General features: G+C 37.5%; 3 protein-coding genes across 7 annotated transcripts; 2 read left to right on the forward strand and 1 right to left on the reverse strand.

The window, feature by feature from the left end:
* The first annotated feature begins 2,034 nt into the window (after positions 1 to 2,034).
* Positions 2,035 to 7,901, forward strand: LOC135936633 (NFX1-type zinc finger-containing protein 1-like). Of its 2 annotated transcripts, none has more exons than XM_065479514.1 (8): positions 2,035 to 2,172; positions 3,904 to 3,984; positions 4,247 to 4,792; positions 4,856 to 5,447; positions 5,630 to 5,713; positions 5,783 to 6,240; positions 6,304 to 6,634; positions 6,705 to 6,899. In XM_065479514.1, exons 2-8 carry the CDS (start codon positions 3,982 to 3,984, stop codon positions 6,752 to 6,754), a joined length of 2,064 nt encoding a protein of 687 aa, XP_065335586.1. In that variant the 5' UTR covers positions 2,035 to 2,172; positions 3,904 to 3,981; the 3' UTR covers positions 6,755 to 6,899. The 2 variants fall into 2 exon arrangements, with proteins under 2 accessions (XP_065335586.1, XP_065335585.1); XM_065479513.1 differs by having other exon boundaries at positions 2,039 to 2,172; positions 6,304 to 6,608; positions 6,705 to 7,901.
* A 1,491-nt stretch (positions 7,902 to 9,392) lies between these two features.
* On the reverse strand, positions 9,393 to 13,314 carry LOC135937712 (uncharacterized). Of its 4 annotated transcripts, XM_065480898.1 has the most exons (10): positions 12,817 to 13,314; positions 12,640 to 12,740; positions 12,449 to 12,520; positions 12,008 to 12,151; positions 11,671 to 11,814; positions 10,742 to 11,477; positions 10,544 to 10,686; positions 10,259 to 10,416; positions 10,065 to 10,199; positions 9,865 to 10,007 (listed from the first exon to the last, which is right to left on the reverse strand). In XM_065480898.1, the coding sequence occupies exons 2-9, from the start codon at positions 12,728 to 12,730 to the stop codon at positions 10,065 to 10,067; spliced, it is 1,623 nt and encodes a 540-aa protein (XP_065336970.1). In that variant the 5' UTR covers positions 12,731 to 12,740; positions 12,817 to 13,314; the 3' UTR covers positions 9,865 to 10,007. The 4 variants fall into 4 exon arrangements, with proteins under 4 accessions (XP_065336968.1, XP_065336967.1, XP_065336969.1 ...); XM_065480896.1 differs by having other exon boundaries at positions 9,393 to 10,007; positions 10,065 to 10,416; XM_065480897.1 differs by adding an exon at positions 9,461 to 9,713 and having other exon boundaries at positions 9,779 to 10,416.
* A 2,167-nt stretch (positions 13,315 to 15,481) lies between these two features.
* Positions 15,482 to 18,268, forward strand: LOC135937219 (NFX1-type zinc finger-containing protein 1-like). Its single transcript, XM_065480331.1, has 7 exons — positions 15,482 to 15,499; positions 15,618 to 16,160; positions 16,223 to 16,814; positions 16,974 to 17,057; positions 17,120 to 17,580; positions 17,641 to 17,939; positions 18,038 to 18,268. Exons 1-5 carry the CDS (start codon positions 15,497 to 15,499, stop codon positions 17,233 to 17,235), a joined length of 1,338 nt encoding a protein of 445 aa, XP_065336403.1. The 5' UTR covers positions 15,482 to 15,496; the 3' UTR covers positions 17,236 to 17,580; positions 17,641 to 17,939; positions 18,038 to 18,268.
* Positions 18,269 to 18,423: the final 155 nt, after the last annotated feature.

The following is an 18,423-nucleotide window of genomic DNA, read 5'->3' on the forward strand; positions in this document are numbered from 1 at the left end:
CGAGTGTCGAGTTGAGTCACTAAAGCAGGAACAGAGCGCGATGCGCGATTGTGTAGTGAAAAATTACAGTTTTCGCCGACAAGACCGACAAGTTACAGCTTTCGCCACCCCTACTTTTATCATTATAAGAACTGGCGAGATGTGTAACCCTGTAGAAACTGTAACTTTACCATAGCATTCAAACTCTTAGCCAGCGAATGCCGATTTGCCGAATGATTGAGGCGGATGCTTAGGTAGGCTATATTATGTTATGCTGCGTTATGCAGATGAAAATTTTGCGACTTACAATTATTGTATGACCACGACGGAGAACAGAGCTTCGAAAAGCTAGGAAACAGGAAAAGGTAGATAATATATTATATAATATATATGTATACAAAAATCTCATAATGTAATACGACAATAAATAATCGTTCACTCACACTTATTCCGTTCTTCCCGTTTTCCTCCATAAGATTAACAAGGCGGAGCATGGCCTCTCCTTTGGTGCGCCCTTTTCCTTATCGGCCGACACCGAGAAGCGTGTGTGTGTCGTGTGAACTTGAGTTGTGATTTGTCCTTTTTCCTGATTTTCTAAACCCTGACTCTACCCTTACCAATCTAATATAAACCTACCTACTGTTACAATATTACTATCCTCGCCCCCATGAACAATTTTCGGCATTTTTTAGACATAAAGAGAATCTGAATATTTATCTGTTTATTTGAGGCCCAATTTTTTTTTTCTGCAAAACGGCCAAAGGTTTTCAAATAAATTCACAAAGAAACCCCGTGGTCCTTGTGCTCCTAAAATTTTGCTTCAAACTTGTATAATGTATAAACTTTAGTGTTGGTGACATGAATAATTTCTGAACCGCCAAAATTTTTCTATCTAGCAATTTATTGCTTTTAAGTTACGGAGTGGAGAAAGGTTTTTGGAAATCCAATTTTAGTTCAATCACGATGGTGTTTTGTTTCATAGTTTCTATTTGACAAGACAAATTAATTGAATGGTAGGTATTTGAAATTCTATAAAAAAAAAACACTTATATTTTTAAATTATTGAGGTTTGAGGTCACTTTGGGACAGTGAAACGTCAAAAATATCAATAATTATAATTATGCTAGAGACATTCAAAATATATTCCGAGCTGGTAAAAGTTGCTCTAATTTTTAAATCTCAATATTTTTCAACTTTTATACACCATATTGAATTTTAAATCTAGGAAAATAAAAAAAAATTTGAAATAAGAAATTTAAATATTTTGATTATTTTAACTATTAAAACATTTTAATCCGTTGGCAAGACACAAGCTTTTTACTGCGCAAACGAAATAATATATCGTTAAAAATAAAAATAAAAAAGCCACAATTACATTTCGATTTACCAGCCCTTTGGCTCGCATTGAAGGCAATCTCATTGTCAGCGTGGTCAAAGCAATGGAAGATATTTGAGGCATTTGAGCAATTCGAAGATCTAATACAAGCAGCTATCCATTGTCAGAGATGGCAAAAAGGGGTTAGTTTAATAATTGTGACTCAAAATACTCGATTCGCCTAACGGGCCGGGAGGCGCCGACTCGCCACTTGCTGGTTTTCGCACATTTCCAGCGGCTTTTAGGGACAATGAAAGACACGGGGAGGCGAAAAGATGGCCACCAGCAATTTTTTAATGATTAGAAAAAATGGAAAAAATAACCAATTTTTCACAAATTGACATGTAAATCCCTATTAGACCCCATAGCACAACTTAGTTGCTAGATATAAACTTTTCATAAGTAATTTTCTGTTAATTTCATGAAGGGACGTCTCACAAAATAATACTTTTAATTTTGGCAGGTATGCGGGGCCTCCTTGTCAGTTCAGAGTTAGTCAGTAATGTCAGTAAGATGAGTAAGATGAGGAAAACGTTTTTATATTATCACTCGTCATGCAAGGCCTTGAGAGCGGCGCGCGCAGCTTTATTCGCACACATATGTACATCATTGTGGGTGCGTAATGAGAGAGCCGCGCTAAAGCAACTGACTGGGAGCTGGGAGCAGTGGGAGCAGTGGGGTGGGAGCAGCCAGCTCTGCAGCTCACACGCTCACAGTCAGTTCGTCAGTTGAATGTCTATGTTATTGTCATTGGTGCTATATCAGCACCGTCTGCATAACACCCGTCGTCTGCAGTCGCAAAAATATTTTTAACAGTGGTAAGATGACGACAACCTTATTTTTATCGCAAGCACTAATTTTTTGCTAGAGATCTAACCGCAATTAAATTTAATTTAAAATTTGTACCGTTCTGTAAGTTCTGTTTCCCTTTTTTGGTCGATTGTATTTTCAAAAAACAATAGTACCGCTAAGCGCTAATGCATGTTTTCATGTTCATTGTTACGATTATTACTCTTCCAACCAAGGGAAAATCATGAAGCACATGGTGTGCTCGTGCTGTTGAGAGACTGAGTTTGGGGAAGCACCAAATTTTACTTCGCATTAAGTTACATACTTTTTATTAGTGCATGATTTAAACCCAGTTATGTTTATTTTTCGTAAAGAGTGGAAAAGTACTAGACCTACGGTATATCATGAACAATTAATTTTTACACAGGTTAAAGATACGGGCTACCCTGCAAAGAACAAGGAACTGAGGCTAATTTGGATTTTACGGATTTTACCATGCGATATTTTGGCATCATTACAAAACAAAAATTACTTCAAAATCTGAATTGATTGAAATGATCATTCATATATCGATAATTGTGAATGAGAAATATTAAAATTCATGATCGGAAAAGGTATCTGGCCTGATCCTGCGCATCTCGGTATTTTTCTTAGTACATTTTAGTTTTGATAATTCTAATGAATGAAAACAGCAGAAGTGCATTTATCGCATTTATAATTTTTATGTCATAGTTATGGGGTGATAATGTATTAATTTATTTGTTTATTATCTGCAACCTGCAAATTTAAAACATGCGATTCACTATTCATATAAAGTATTTTAATTAATAGCTTAATAAATATTTAAATTAAAAATCTTAAGAAAGATACATCGTCTCAACTGAATGACAGTAAGAATTAATTAATTTATAAAATAAAAAACTTAATTACAGAAATTTTGGAGCGAAACAATTACGAAATTAAATAAGAAGTGTCAATTCGTATGTAATTTATTTGTTTTATAGCGTATTGTTGATTTGATTGTTGTATTTGGTCTGTATTATTTCATTGTTGCCGTGTAAGAATTGCAAAGTGTCATTGTTGTTTTCTAATTGTTAACGCGAATATTCAAATTGTATCATTCTTCATTTGGCAGTTCAGTGTAACGGACGTTTAGTAATTCGCGGACCCAAGATTTTGGGGTAAGTGCCGTTAGTGATAAAATATTATTGTAATTGTAATTGATTGAATGTATTACAGTCCTGTTAATGATTAAACAAGTCTTGTGTTTAAAAGAAGAATTATTATGGTCACGTCGGGGTCACCAAATTTGGTCGCAAGGAAGAGTTGACCAAATAATAATTCTTCTTTTAAACACAGACTTGTTTAATCACCAACAGGACTGTAATACATTCAATCAATTACAATTACAATAATATTTTATCACTAACAGCACTTACCCCAAAATCTTGGGTCCGCGAATTACTAAACGTCCGTTACACTGAACTGCCAAATGAAGAATGATACAATTTGAATATTCGCGTTAACAGTTAGAAAACAACAATGACACTTTGCAATTCTTACACGGCAACAATGAAATAATACAGACCAAATACAACAATCAAATCAACAATACGCTATAGTTTCATAACATAACTTACGAGTCTAATTTATTATTTTACTAAATTAACTTATATGCTATCAAAAACGTAAGTTTCATCTGCCTTAAATAATTCCTGGAAATGTGTGGTTAGAAAATAAAATTTATTTTTATGTTCCAGCTGGCATGTGCAGCATATCAATGAAATAGATGCAGACCGCAGACTGACAGCTCTACCTCATCACATATAATTGAAACCATGGTAGGTTAAAAAATTGTAATTCATATTTACTTCAAGCAATCTGATCTTGCTGGTCTCAGATAGCAATTTTTAATTTTCTTCGATATTTTATTACTATTCAGACAAGTGCGATTTTTTGAATCTATTAAAATCATTTCTGTCATGTTTTTTACTTGAAATTTTTCAAGTCTGATAATATGCAACCTTTGGTGCATTTTGGAGGTCAATGACCTGAATAATAACTTAGAAATTAAGAAATTATTAAGCTGTAATGCTTTTGCAGGAGCCGAATTGGGACTTCCGAACTTGGAGCATTTACCCGACCTATGATGAAGTTGTCGGTGACGTTAAAGCACCTATAAAAGCGAACATCGTTGACGGACCATTTAAGAGCGTCGAACAATACTTGGAAACTCACTTCTGGCTGATGCGAGAGGAGGTCGTTGGTCCATTGCGCCAAAAAGTGGACCAAATAAAACGCAACAGGGGAAACGTGGAATGTCCTCCCTACATGACTGCGCAATTCCTGCGGTCGAACGGTGGACATGAAAAATCAAAGGGCTATAAACTCAAGTTCACTAATGTCCAAGCAAGTTCTGACAAAGACACTGCTGAGCTGCAATCGCAAAGCCTGATGCATGGCTCACTGGTTTGCTTCACGTGCAACTCATTTGAAACGCTTCTTTTCGCCACGATTAGCTACCAAGATAAAAATTTCATGGAAAAGTCGCAGGTTTTTGTGAAATTCCACTCAGAATTCAAGGAAGACATTTTTAGAAAAGAATATATTATGATTGAGAGCGAAACCTTCTTTTGGCCATATGCACAAGTGAGCAAATACAATTTATGAAAGAAAATCTATTCTATTAATGAAAGTGTTCTGCACTTTAAGGTTCTTCAAGTCATTCAACGCACCGAAGAAAACGACTTCCCCTTCCCTCAATATTTCATTGAAGTGTCAAAAAGCGATGCACTCCCTAAATACATGAGGAACAGCAGTACAACCATTTCCATCGAAGGAGTAGATCAAGATTTCACTTCAGTGCGGCTTTTGGAACCAAATTCGTGGCCTACAGCCGCTGAAATCGGACTGGACGAGTCGCAGCTGATTAGCCTACAGGCCGCCCTGACGAGGGAACTGACATTCATCCTGGGGCCACCTGGAACGGGAAAAACCTACGTTGGCCTCACAGTGGCGCAAATCTTGATCGAAAACAAGGCAGCTCTGAACCTGAAAAAGCCTATTCTGGTCGTCAGCGACACCAATCATTCGCTCGATCGCTTCCTTATTGAATTATTAAATTTAACCAACAATTTTGTGCGGATCGGCCAGCAGTCCAAGTTTCCAAAGCTGAACACCTACAACTACAATAAACTGGAAGGAACATGGTCTGAGCGCCTCGCATGCCAGGATGTAATTGGGATGACTGTTTCAAAAGCATCTGAGTGGCGACCAAAGCTCACCGCGCTTGGCTGTGAAGTTGGTTAGTTTCTTTTCAATATTATTATTTATTGATTAAAAATTAAAAATCAACAAACGAGGAAGGCCAAACATTCAAACATTGCCAAGCTTCACAAAGTTTAAATTGACCATCTAATTTTTTGATTTTTTAATATTTTGTCTATTTGCTTAAATTTAAAAAAAAATTCTTCACCCATTTTTTAGTCATCGTCGAAGATGCTTCTGTCATATTTGATGCTCAGCTGTTCGCATGCTTGCCCAAGAACTGCCAGCACCTCGTTATGATCGGTAATTATTTTTTGAATGGAAATAGTTTACAAATATGACAGAACCATAAATAATTCATTTAAATTTTAGGTGGAGAAAAGCTGCTGCAACCAAAATTGAAAAATCCTGATTTAGCATCATTTCAATTAAACGTCTCATTTTTCAAGAGGATGATTGACAACAGAGAGAGCCAGAAACCGCTTCGATTTCAGTACAGGATGCCACCTGAGATGACAAAGCTAATTTCGCCATTGATTTACCCTGAGATGAAGCACAACGCAAAAGTGCTGAGCTTACCTGTACTTGAATTACTCCCTAACCGAGTTTCTTTCGTCACTCACAATTATCCTGAGAGTGGGGAAGAAATTGAAGTGCGCACTCCAGAGCAAATTATGAAAAAACAGTGGAAGACTGGAAACAGCAAGAAGAATGACCAGGAGGCGTCTTTTGCGGTTGCTCTCTGCAAGTATTTGCTCTTGCAAAAAGTGGCACCGCTCGACGTAACTATTTTGACCACTTACTCGTGTCAGTCGGAACTGATTAAAAAGGTACAATAAAACTTTTTGTTTCAAAACTCAAGTAGTTAAATTATAAATGCACATTTTTTATAGCTTATAAAGGGAGAAAAGTCAAAGGTCGGAGGATTGGCAAGCGTCCATATCGCAACAGTAGACAATTTCCAAGGCGGCGAAAACAAATTCATCATTCTGTCTCTTGTGAGGAGCAACTCCTGTGGGGCTTTGGGATATCTAGAGGAGGAGCACAGAATCGGCGTGGCTTTAAGTAAAGCCCAAAACGCCCTCATCATCGTTGGAAACATGGCAACCCTAACCCTCTCGTCCAAAAGCAGCATTTGGCGGTCAATTAGACAAACGCTTGATGAACAAGATTGCTTTGGCAGTAGACTGGAACTTAGGTTGGAATTCATCTTTTATATTTTATGTTCGTATACTCAAAAGTGGCCTTATGTGAAAATGATAATGACCTTACGAAAATATTTTCTTTATTTTAGATGCACGGCCAACCCATCAGGGAAGCACCTGGTCTCTTTGGAGGAGCTGAACAAATTTGAACGGGTTTGCAGTGAGAATGGCTGCAGAGGTGGCTCACATCAAAATGCAATACAGTCACAGTACTTCTTCAAAAAGGAAGCTCCTAAATATACTGGCCTGCTTTCGTCTAAGGAGAGCGAAATTATACTTGAACGCCGTGCCATGTACAGTCCATTCAGTGTAAAGGATTTTTCAGCTCTAGGCTCCACCTTCCCAGAGGCTGCCTCAGGAAATGGCCAGGTTTCCAGAACAGTCAAGCAAACACCGCAAGATGCGACTGCAAACCCGGTTCCCTCTGTTAAAAACAAAAATTTGTATGTTTTGACCAGAAAACGCTGCTTGGTGCTGAAAAGCTGCGGCCACAAATGCAGCTTTGTTTGCACTACTGGCGAGGCTCACAGTTCAATGCATGAAAGAAGGGATATATGCAATGAGCCGTGCCCTCGAAGGTGTAAGGCCGGTCTTCACCGGTGCAAACAGCTGTGCCACATGTATTGCGGGCCTTGCTTGGAAACACGCACTGTGACCAATACCTGCGGCAGGCACCACAAAGATGTGCTCTGCAAAGACTGGAAACCCGCCAGTGGCGTTTGCGAGGCTGTCTGCAACAGGACTATGCGTTGCGGACATAAATGTACAAAGACTTGTCACCTCAACAACTGTAGCAAGTCGTGCTGGAGGTGCATATTTACCCGCGTATTTCTCTTTGGTTGTGTTTCAAGAAGGAGAGCTAACAGAAGATGATTCCTAAATTGTTCTGCAGTAGTTGTTATTTGAATCAGATCTGCTTTTAGCTAAAGATAGGTCCTTATCATGGCTTGAATCCTGAATCAGTAGATCTATTTCAGTGTTAAGTTCTGTTATTATTGCATATGCTCACTTTATTTAAGGTCACAGCTGCAAATGGTTATACATAAGGAAATCCATTGGATCTGTCGCAAATAATATTTTAATTTGTAATCGAGATTACAAAGGTGCTGATTGTAAAATTGCTTGTAATTTGAAATAAGTTATTATTGTGGAGAGGTGACAGCACGGTCAAAGTTGCGACGGATTAATTTAACGACAGTTAAAAATAAGACAATTTCTTCTGTGTGCCTGCCCTTTTGTCAGATCTGGACTAAGACAACAATATAAATAAAAAAATGTTAATTTGATGTATTCTGTTTTAATTGCTACTTAAACCCACAACCAACCTAAAAATAAATTAGCTGACAGGTCAATTAGAACAAGCCATTGCTGAAATAGGCATGATGATCACCTGGCCAATATTATTAAAAGATGTAGTTGTTAAATGTTAAGCGACGGGCTTACTTACAAGTGGATTGCGATTTAATGGCGGTTTACGCAACCTAGTGCGTGATACAGCAAATTTAATAGAGTCCCTATTAAAGAGAATCGTAATAAATGAGCGATTGACGTAGTATCAAATGATAAGTTTAAGTACAATAATTTTAGCATGGATATTAACGATATTAAGGACTTGTTAAAATACCATTATTCTTTTAGAATAATATATTTATGAGTTTTCCAAGGTGCAAAAAGGGGATGAATGAGAAAACGACTTCTGAAATTCTAGAACTTGATCAAAATCTTAAGCAGAGATATTTCACATGAATTTAGCAAAATATGAAAATAAATGCCAACAATCTACTATACAAGCTAAATGCAAACTTTTCAAACAATTTTAGCTACAAGCACTCTGAAAAGAATACGCAAATAATAAAGAACAATTCAAGAGGCGCGTATATGCGGCGGCGACCCGTTGCTGCCGCCGGCGTGCGTAGCGTACGCTTTGACATTCTCTTTTATTGTTCCCTGCGAGAGTGCGGTGTGATGCCACCCGCACTGAATGACTGTTTGGCGGCACAGCTTACCTTCCTCTTCAAGGCGTATGCGACAGCTATAGTATTAAGTTGACGTGATATATCGTTCGTGCCGCGGCGAATTGGCCCAACTATCATTGTTGCTGTTGTAGCGAATGGCCCAAAACATTTTTTACCAACAGTAAAATTGGCCCATCTTCAGATAACTCTATTTTTCAGGAGGAACAAATAACTGATTTTCTCTACTTGTATTGAAGGAATTTGTTCAAAAAGTGTTTTTTATGAATCCAAAACATAAATGAATCATAAAATTTGGTGCATGCATGCCATATAAGTTACCCATGTAATTTAAATAATTAACAACTAGGCTGTATTCAAAAGATTTGGATTAAAAAAATTGTCAAAATGCAATAAGGAAAGTTTCAACGTATCCTTAAGACCTGCCAAACTATGAGTCTTAAAAATGAAAAATCGCAGTGCCTATTGTAAAAAGGTTACACTGAAATTACATTTTGCTAATTTTACAAAAATTTAGATAAACCATAAAATTTGGGTGCATGTGAAAAATGTTATAAACCACTAAAAGTTTAATTTATTGATTTATAGAAGGCCCCAATTATTAATTTATTGGTACTTGTTCATGAATTGCCATTATTAATTTAAATCTCACGTGTTCCCAATTATTAGATTTTCTATAAATATTAGCTATCTAGTTCTTACTTGATTACAGTCCTGAAAATAAAAGCATGATGCAAAAACTGTCAATTGACATTTTATTAAAATTTTGGAATTTGAGGGAAACTAGAAGAAAAATGTATTATATCTATATTTTTATTTAAACTGGTGTTTGTCTCGTACAGTAAACATTTAACAATACGTTAATCATGGGGCAAATTTGCATAGAAGCGCCAAAATCTCTGAGGCATGATCACCTTTTTGATGTCTTGAAGATGATTGTATTTGGCGCGCTTAATGGGAATTCTGTCTTGGTAAAGGTTTCCTAACTGCTGGTCATTGATCGTGAAAGCTTTCCGCTTTCTACGCAACTCTTTCCACTCTTCGTTGAGGGTTTTTTTGTATAACACCTGTCCATTGGGTGCATATCGCAGGGCTCGGATGTCCGTTACAACACCATCTGAAGGTCTGATGGTTGTGAAGTGTTTGAGCTTGGTGAAATCCTTAAAGAAACAATACTTCAATCTATGTACCACAAAGGCGTCGTTTGGATTCTTCTTAGCCAAAACGATGCCCTTGACCAAGTCACGTGGAACAAACAATGAATGTTGCCTTCGTAGGCGCCTCTCGATCATGCTGTGAGCAGAGTCCACGCTCATCTGTGTGTGCCCTGGCTCTAGATAGTAATGTTGAATCTCAATTTTGTTCAACACAGCCCATTCGAGGAGCATGTTTGAGAGCACAAAATTTCGATTTTGGGCGCTGCAACCATCAGAGAAAATTACTACAAGTTCTAGTGATGGGTACTTCTCCTTCAACTTATTGAGGTATTCTTGCAAGATTGACGCAAACACGCTTGCCGTCAGGCCCCCATCCGTTTCCGACCAAAAGAAGCAGTCCACGCTTCCATCGACCAAATTTTTTGCCGTGTAGTTGTGATTGGCGAGTCTTGTCCTGTAGTAAAGGATGTTTGCGTTGTGCTTTGGCAGCGTCATGCAAGCCTCTAAATCTACCTGCACAACAATCAGCTTGCCTTGTCTCTCATCTGTCTTGGCCTCACTCAGGAGGCGCTTCAAATTTTCTCTGGCGGCACTCTTCCTTTCCAGATGTTCTTCAAACAGTTTGTCTTCTTCAATGGGTAGTTCCTTTCCCTGAGTCTTAGCAGCTTGAACTAAAAAGACATATTATTGTAAAATTAATAAATTCTTCAAAAAATTAATACTGAAGAATACACAAATATCTGAGATTGCCTAATAAATTGACTGATTTGAAAATATAATAATAAATGTGCATTTCACCTCTTGACTTGTGCTTTTCACAGGTGTTGCAAAGATCCTTTTTGGGCCTCCACAATTTGACCTTCTTTCGGTCCATCTCTTCTGTAAATGCAGTACGACCAAACGGTGTAAAGCCATTCTCCTGGCAAAATTTGAGGTAGACCCTTAAAGTTAAAACAGAATTTACTTGCTATTAATGTTTAAATGAATTTTATGTACTTATGCAACTGATATTTGGTATCAATCCAAGCATCCAAGGTGATGTAGCCATTCACACCATTGTCATTCAAATCCTCTGAGTTGCAGATATAAGTGTTTCCCTCGTGTGCGGCGCGGGCGTAGTGGCTTTCCATTCTTGGAAGCTTCTCAAAAAAGGAATCCAAGCCTTCCTTGTCCGGTTTCTTCCTTGACACAGCTTGTTGTGGCACTTGCACACTTGGCTTTTCATTGGTCAAGGTCCATCTCCTCACTGTTCTAACGGGCACCCCAACGCAGGATGAAAAAAGATCCTTGCAAATTCTCAAAGTTTTGTTTGTTTGTGGGTGGCGTAAATAATAAGCTCGCTCTTGACCCCGTTCAGACTTTGTGATGTGGATAGAAGACTTCACAAAAATTTGTTGAGCTTCTTTGGTAGGGTGATTTTGTCTGTGATCTGCATGGAACTGTGTGATGTAGAGGTCGTTGAACTCCGAACATTTCATGATTTGTGGATGCTTCTGAAAGTTGCACATCTTGCCTGCAGAGATTTTCTTCACAATAGTTTGCTTCCTTCCATCTGGGGTTTTCGTTGTGGTTCCTTCATAGGCTTTTCCAGCATGCCTATTAGCTTTGTTGAGCGTCTTCTTAAAAGACTGCTTCCATGCACGTCTTTTTACTTCACAAAACGTGATTTTCTCACATTCTAAGTTATCTTGCGCACTGGTGTCCAGGCCAGCATCATTCTCCTCGCCAACAACTGGAATTTGAAAAATTGTATTTTAGTTTTTACCACAGGAAAATCACAACGTAAGAGAGATGAGTAAAAATTCATTTCTAAATCTAGTGCTAGCAACCGACAGTAAAAACGTCTTGCTGCCAACAAGATACATAAAATTTCAAGGAATTTAATAATATTTGCAGCCATAATCTATAAAAATATTTTTGCAAACCTTGCTCGTGGAGTGCGTGGGCTTCGGTAAAAGCAACATTTTGATTTTCAAACAGAGGGGTGCCTGGGCCAAGGTAATTTGAGAGCATGCTGCTGTCCTGGCCACCATCATTGTCGCTCCTTGAACTTGACTCGCTAACTTGCACTGCAATTTGAAAAATTGTATTTTAGTTTTTACCACAGGAAAATCACAACGTAAGAGAGATGAGTAAAAATTCATTTCTAAATCTAGTGCTAGCAACCGACAGTAAAAACGTCTTGCTGCCAACAAGATACATAAAATTTCAAGGAATTTAATAATATTTGCAGCCATAATCTATAAAAATATTTTTGCAAACCTTGCTCGTGGAGTGCGTGGGCTTCGGTAAAAGCAACATTTTGATTTTCAAACAGAGGGGTGCCTGGGCCAAGGTAATTTGAGAGCATGCTGCTGTCCTGGCCACCATCATTGTCGCTCCTTGAACTTGACTCGCTAACTTGCACTGCAATTTGAAAAATTGTATTTTAGTTTTTACCACAGGAAAATCACAACGTAAGAGAGATGAGTAAAAATTCATTTCTAAATCTAGTGCTAGCAACCGACAGTAAAAACGTCTTGCTACCAAAAAGATACATTAAATTGCAAGGAATTTAATTATATTTGCAGCCATAATCTATAAAAATATTTGCACACAACTCTGTATTATATATTATAGCTGTGAAAACTAGGTAAATTCAATGTTCTAACACTGCGGTAATTAAGATATTATTACAGTATTTATGTATTGTTATTATTATACCTGATAATGATTCCTTGGCACTAGAACTGATGCTGGCGGCCAGAAGGAGCAGTTCAAAGTTTCCGTTCAGTGCTACAAATTAAATATTTAAACATCCCATAATTATAGAATTCTGGCTTTCACAGTTAAATAATAAGTCATTTTAACAAAAAGTATGCATTGTCACATAATATATTGTTAAGCGTGCTTACCGGTGTCCTCAGAGTCTCCAAACAATAACTGCATGGTATTTTCCGCGTATTGTTGTTCCTCTAGGGACACCGCCTCATCTACGTTCGTCATTTTTTCCTAGCTGCAATACAGGTACAATGACAAGTCAATTATTAGATAAAAAAGCTTAAAACGATCTAGCGTGTCATGATTTTTACCTTTTGGATCCAGGACGACGCATTCTGGGATACACTTTTGATGCCTCCAGCTAGGCTTCTGCTGCAAAGGCGCCAAAATGATGTAGTTTTGGAAGGCGTGGGCGCGCTTTTCTGGTATTATCAAACCCATTCTAATCGATTTGTGTTTTAACCTGTTTAAAAACACATCGGTGTGGTGCACAGTCCTTAACTTCATGACTTGGTAGACAAATAAACAATGAAGCGTGCGCATCTGGTGCGCATTGTTTGACGGAACAGTATCCTTACAGGGGGCAGAGCTGGCGCGTTATTTTCTTACTTTTGATTGGCCTACCGGGTCAACTTTAGACCAATTGTAATGTGTCAAATGATAGATAGGCGTGTCGGGAGCAATATTTTACAACAAAAAAATTTCTGTCGGAAACGAAGTTGGGCCAATTTTACTGTTGGTAAAAAATGTTTTGGGCCATTCGCTACAACAGCAACAATGATAGTTGGGCCAATTCGCCGCGGCACGAACGATATTATGAAATTGTAATAGTTTTTTCCTCACTTTAGATTTGTCTTTGGGAGGGTATTTCAATTGGAAAATTACTAGTATATATAGTATATTTCGTGACGCCCTTACTCACGTGCTTTGCTTTTTTGACTAATCATTTATTAGTGAATTTTGTTTCATTTTGAGACTAAAAATGTTTGAAAATACGGACACGTAAAGCGTAAAACACGTTCAAAATTAAAGACTTCTTGTGGTCACTGTCATCAATTTTTTTTCGTGAGAGCAAAAATTGTAGTAAAAGGAAAATCAATTATTTCTAAAGAGATATTTAAAAGAAAATAATAACAACCCTTTGTGAATTCCTTAAAACCTTGAATAAATTGGAAAGGAGCCAAATGTAAAATATGAAAAGATTATTGTTAAAATTGAGAAATGAGACGACAAAATTAAATAACTTTACTATTGTAATTGTAGTTCTCCTTGCTTGGAAGTAATGGATAAAATTTGAAAAGATCTTTGAAAAAATTTATCTAACAATAAGTTGTTCCAAACATTATTATACAAATAAAAAAAATGAATGCGTCAAAGATTCAAACTTTATGTAGCATCTACGTTTCATGCGTAATTTAAACTTAATGAACAGGATAACAGTAAAGCAATAAAAATGGCTCCAATCAAAGGACAACAATATAAAAATAATTTGTCACGCTATTTCTGCGGAAGAGTCTTCATGATAAAGTAGTGTACTTTAATTGTTGTAATTTTAAGTCACATCTTTTCATAATTAAATTTAAAAATGCTGCTAGCTTGTTACCCTATAATTTCATGATTATTGGTTCCGTTCTAAAATAAAAATAACAAATGTCTTAGACACGATGAGTTACACGTATTTCTCACTCTTGTGACATTATCTGCTGGTTCAATTATCCTCAAGTGAGGTGCGCATGTCGCGCGTTGGATCCTCTGATTCACACGGAAACGCTAAACGGCTGCGAGGAGTAATTGCAAGTACAACAATTCAGCGCGACCTCATCGGTGAGTCTTGTCTAAAAAAAGCTCTGTGGCGTCATTGATTCAGTTCGTTTCACTTGCCAAATTCTTTAAAAAAGCTTGCTGCTTTAAATTAATCATGCGCTTTTATCAATATAAAAAGCTCTTGAGTGTTATTAGTTATAATATGAATATTTAAAATGGCGAGCACATTCTACGATAACAAATTAATAAAATTATTAAATTTAATGCTGCCGCAAAACATAATTTACTGTTTCACGTATTAAATATAAAGTTTTGAATTTAACAGTACTTTTTAATTTTATATTCTTTTACTGTGCTCTGGTTAGTGAGTGGTTTTTTTTAAAAAAATTGGTTCATTACAATATTCGTCGAAGTGAGTACGGATAAGACTAAGACTTTTCGTATTTAGAGAGAGCGTAATGCGGCGCGCGCAGCTGTATTCGCACACAAAGCACTGACTATAAGAGGGATTCACGCCAAAGTAAGTCTATCAGTTGAATGCTTTTCATGTACTTACAGCACCATTTGCATAGCATCCGTTATCTGTCCTTGAGTCATTGCAGTTCACATCAGAGATCTCAATTGCGGTAAGCTGTCAAAATTATTTTCTTCATTCGCAAAAACTTATTTTTTCAAGATAATCCAAGCAGGATTTTTTTATTTTAATGAGTTAAGAGTGACAAGAATTGCTGGTTTTATTTTCTCAATCAAATATACTAAGGAATATTTATTTAAACACTTCAACCTTAACGATAAAAAAAACTTCAGTGGTTTACTCGGGCTGCTGTACGTGATCTATTGTTAGAGCGGGGAAGCACTACTCTATTTTTCTCACACACGGTGTCTTACTGGGGGCTTTAAACCTAGACGATTATAATGTATTATTTTTCATTGGTGTGGGGATGTACCAGAGACCTACGCCAGATTATCAAGATTTCTTTTATTAAATACAGACGCCAAAACTTTTGAGGAGCTGTTCTTAATCTGATTTTATCACGCGCGCTATCAATTGCATTCAACAAATAACAGTTACAACTATTGACGGTAATTTCCTTTTTTTAAACCCGTAAAATAAAAAATATGATTTTTTGATTGAATGTAATGATGGTTTCATTTTACCTTTAATGTTTCAGGAGACGCAGAAATCAAAGATAAAAACTGACGGACAAATTTTTACAAATTTAAATTATGGTAAGTTTCTAACTTTTATTTTCAAACGTTGACGAAAATATTGAGGCGCATCGTCGCCCAGCCATTATTGAAGCTCGCTCTCAAGTCAAGATCAAATTTGTTTATTTTTTAATTTCAGCAGCCAAATGAGAACTTCAGAGCTTGCAGCATTTACCCGACGTACGCTGAAATTATCGGGAATGTTAGAGCACCGTTAAAAGAAAACGTCGTCGACGGACCTTTTGAGAGTGTCGAACAATACTTGGAAACGCACTTTTGGCTGATGCGAGAGGAAGTCGTTGGTCCACTGCGGAAAAAAGTGAACCAAATAAAATACAACAGAGGAAACGTGGAATGTCCTCCATACATGAAAGCTAAATTCCTGAGGCCGAAAGAAGAAAGAAAAAATGTAAAAGGAGTAAGGGTTTGCTTCACTGAAAATGGAGTTTCAAACAAAGACACCGACGAGGAAAAATCGAAAATTCTGAAACTTGGATCACTGGTCTGCTTCACGTGCAACTCTTTTAAAACGCTTCTCTTCGCCAAAATTAGCTACAGAGACGAAAAGCATATCAAGAAGTCGCAGGTGTTTGTTGAGTTCACCAAAAAACTCAAGGAAGACATTTTTAAAAAAGAATATATAATGATTGAAAGCGAAACCTTCTTTTGGCCTTATGAACATGTAAGCAAAAAAATTATTGCGATAATATCTAATAAAATTAATTAATTGTAAATTACTTTCAGGTGCTTAAAGCCCTTCAACGCACCGAAGACTGCGACTTTCCTTTTCCTCAATATTTCATTGGAGTGTCAAAAAGCGATGAACTTCCAAAATACATGAGGGACAGCAGCAAAACCATTTCCATCGAAGGAGTAGATCAAGATTTTAATTCAGTGCGGCTTTTGGAACCGAATTCGTGGCCTACGGCCGCTGAAATCGGACTGGACGAGTCGCAGCTGATTAGCCTACAGGCCGCCCTGACGAGGGAACTGACATTCATCCTGGGGCCACCTGGAACGGGAAAAACCTACGTTGGCCTGACAGTGGCGCAAATCTTGATCGAAAACAAGGCAGCTCTGAACCTGAAAAAGCCTATTCTGGTCATCAGCAGCACCAATCACTCGCTCGATCGCTTCCTTATTGAATTATTAAATTTAACCGACAATTTTGTGCGGATCGGCCAGCAGTCCAAGTTTCCGCAGCTGAACCCTTACAACTACAGCAAACTGAAAGGAACATGGTCTGAGCGCCTCGCATGCCAGGATGTAATTGGAATGACTGTTTCAAAAGCTTCCGAGTGGCGACCAAAGCTCAACGCGCTTGGCTGTGAAGTTGGTTAGTTTTTTTGTATATATTTGAAATAAAATAAAAAAGAGTAAGGCCAACTGTGAAATATAGCCAAGCTTTTTAAAGCGTAAATTAACCATCTCTTTTATATTTTAATATTTTGCTACTTTGCTTAAATTTAAATAAAATTCTCTACCCCATTTTTAGTCATCGTCGAAGATGCCTCTGTCTTATTTGATGCTCAGCTGTTCGCATGCTTGCCCAAGAACTGCCAGCACCTTGTTATGATCGGTAATAATTATTTTTTGAATGGAAATAGTTTACAAATATGACAGAATCCATTTAAATTTTAGGTGGAGAAAAGCTTCTGCAACCAAAATTGAAAAATCCTGATTTAGCATCGTTTAATTTAAACGTCTCATTTTTCAAGAGGATGTTGGACAACAGGGAGAGCCAGAAGCCGCTTTGATTTCAGTACAGGATGCCACCTGAGATGACAAAGTTAATTGCGCCATTGATTTACCCCAAGATGGAGCACGATGCGAGTGCGATGAGCTTGCCCGCGCTGAAATTGCTTACAAAGCGAGTTTCTTTCGTCACTCACAATCATCTAGAGAGTCCAGAGGAAATTGAGGAGCGCACTGCACCAGAGCAAAATATGAAAAAACAGTGGAAGACTGGAAAGAGCAAGAAGAATGACCAGGAGGCGTCTTTTACGGTTGCTCTCTGCAAGTATTTGCTCTTGCAAAAAGTGGCACCGCTCGACGTAACTATTTTGACCACTTACTCGTGTCAGTCGGAACTGATTAAAAAGGTACAACAATTTTTTGGAAACCCTTTTTCAGTTTTAATTATGAATGCGTATTTTTTATAGCTTATAAAGGAAGACAAATCAAAGGCCGCCGGGTTGGCGAGCGTCCAAATCGCAACAGTAGACAATTTCCAAGGCGGCGAAAATAAATTCATCATTTTGTCTCTTGTGAGGAGCAACTCCAGTGGATCTTTGGGATTTCTGGAGGAAGAGCACAGAATCGGTGTGGCTTTGAGCAAAGCTCAAAACGCCCTCATCATCGTTGGAAACATGGCAACCCTATCGTCCAGAAGCAGTATTTGGCGGTCAATTAGACAAATGCTCGATGACCAAGATTCCTTTGGCAGTAGACTGGAACTCAGGTTGGAATATTTTTTTTTTGTATTTTTAAAGTTCATGCTTTAATAGACCCATTTATGTAAAAATGATATGACCTGATGAAAATATTTTCTTTTTTTAGATGCACGGCCTACCCAACGGGCAAGCACTTAGTCACTTTGGAGGAGCTGGACAAATTTGAGCGGATTTGCAGTGAGAGTAGCTGCACAAATCCACGTCAACCTGAACAGCCGAGTGTGCTTCATAATTCCCCCGCACCCACCGGGGACAAGTAATGCAGAAGCACCTGTGTAGCAAGAAGTACCACAGACCTAATATACGACTTTATGTGGCCAGAATGGCTGGATTTGTACAGCTATATATTGTAGTCGAATCTTTTTTATTGTGATTATTTTTAAATACTCTTTTTTGTTAGATTAAGCAGATAAAAATACATGGTTATACGTTCAAATCAAATGTTTAATTATCAAAGTTCCAATTGAGAGTACACTGAATTTAAAATAGCAT

Source organism: Cloeon dipterum, chromosome 2 (assembly GCF_949628265.1).
Source record: "Cloeon dipterum chromosome 2, ieCloDipt1.1, whole genome shotgun sequence".
Lineage (NCBI taxonomy): Eukaryota > Metazoa > Arthropoda > Insecta > Ephemeroptera > Baetidae > Cloeon > Cloeon dipterum.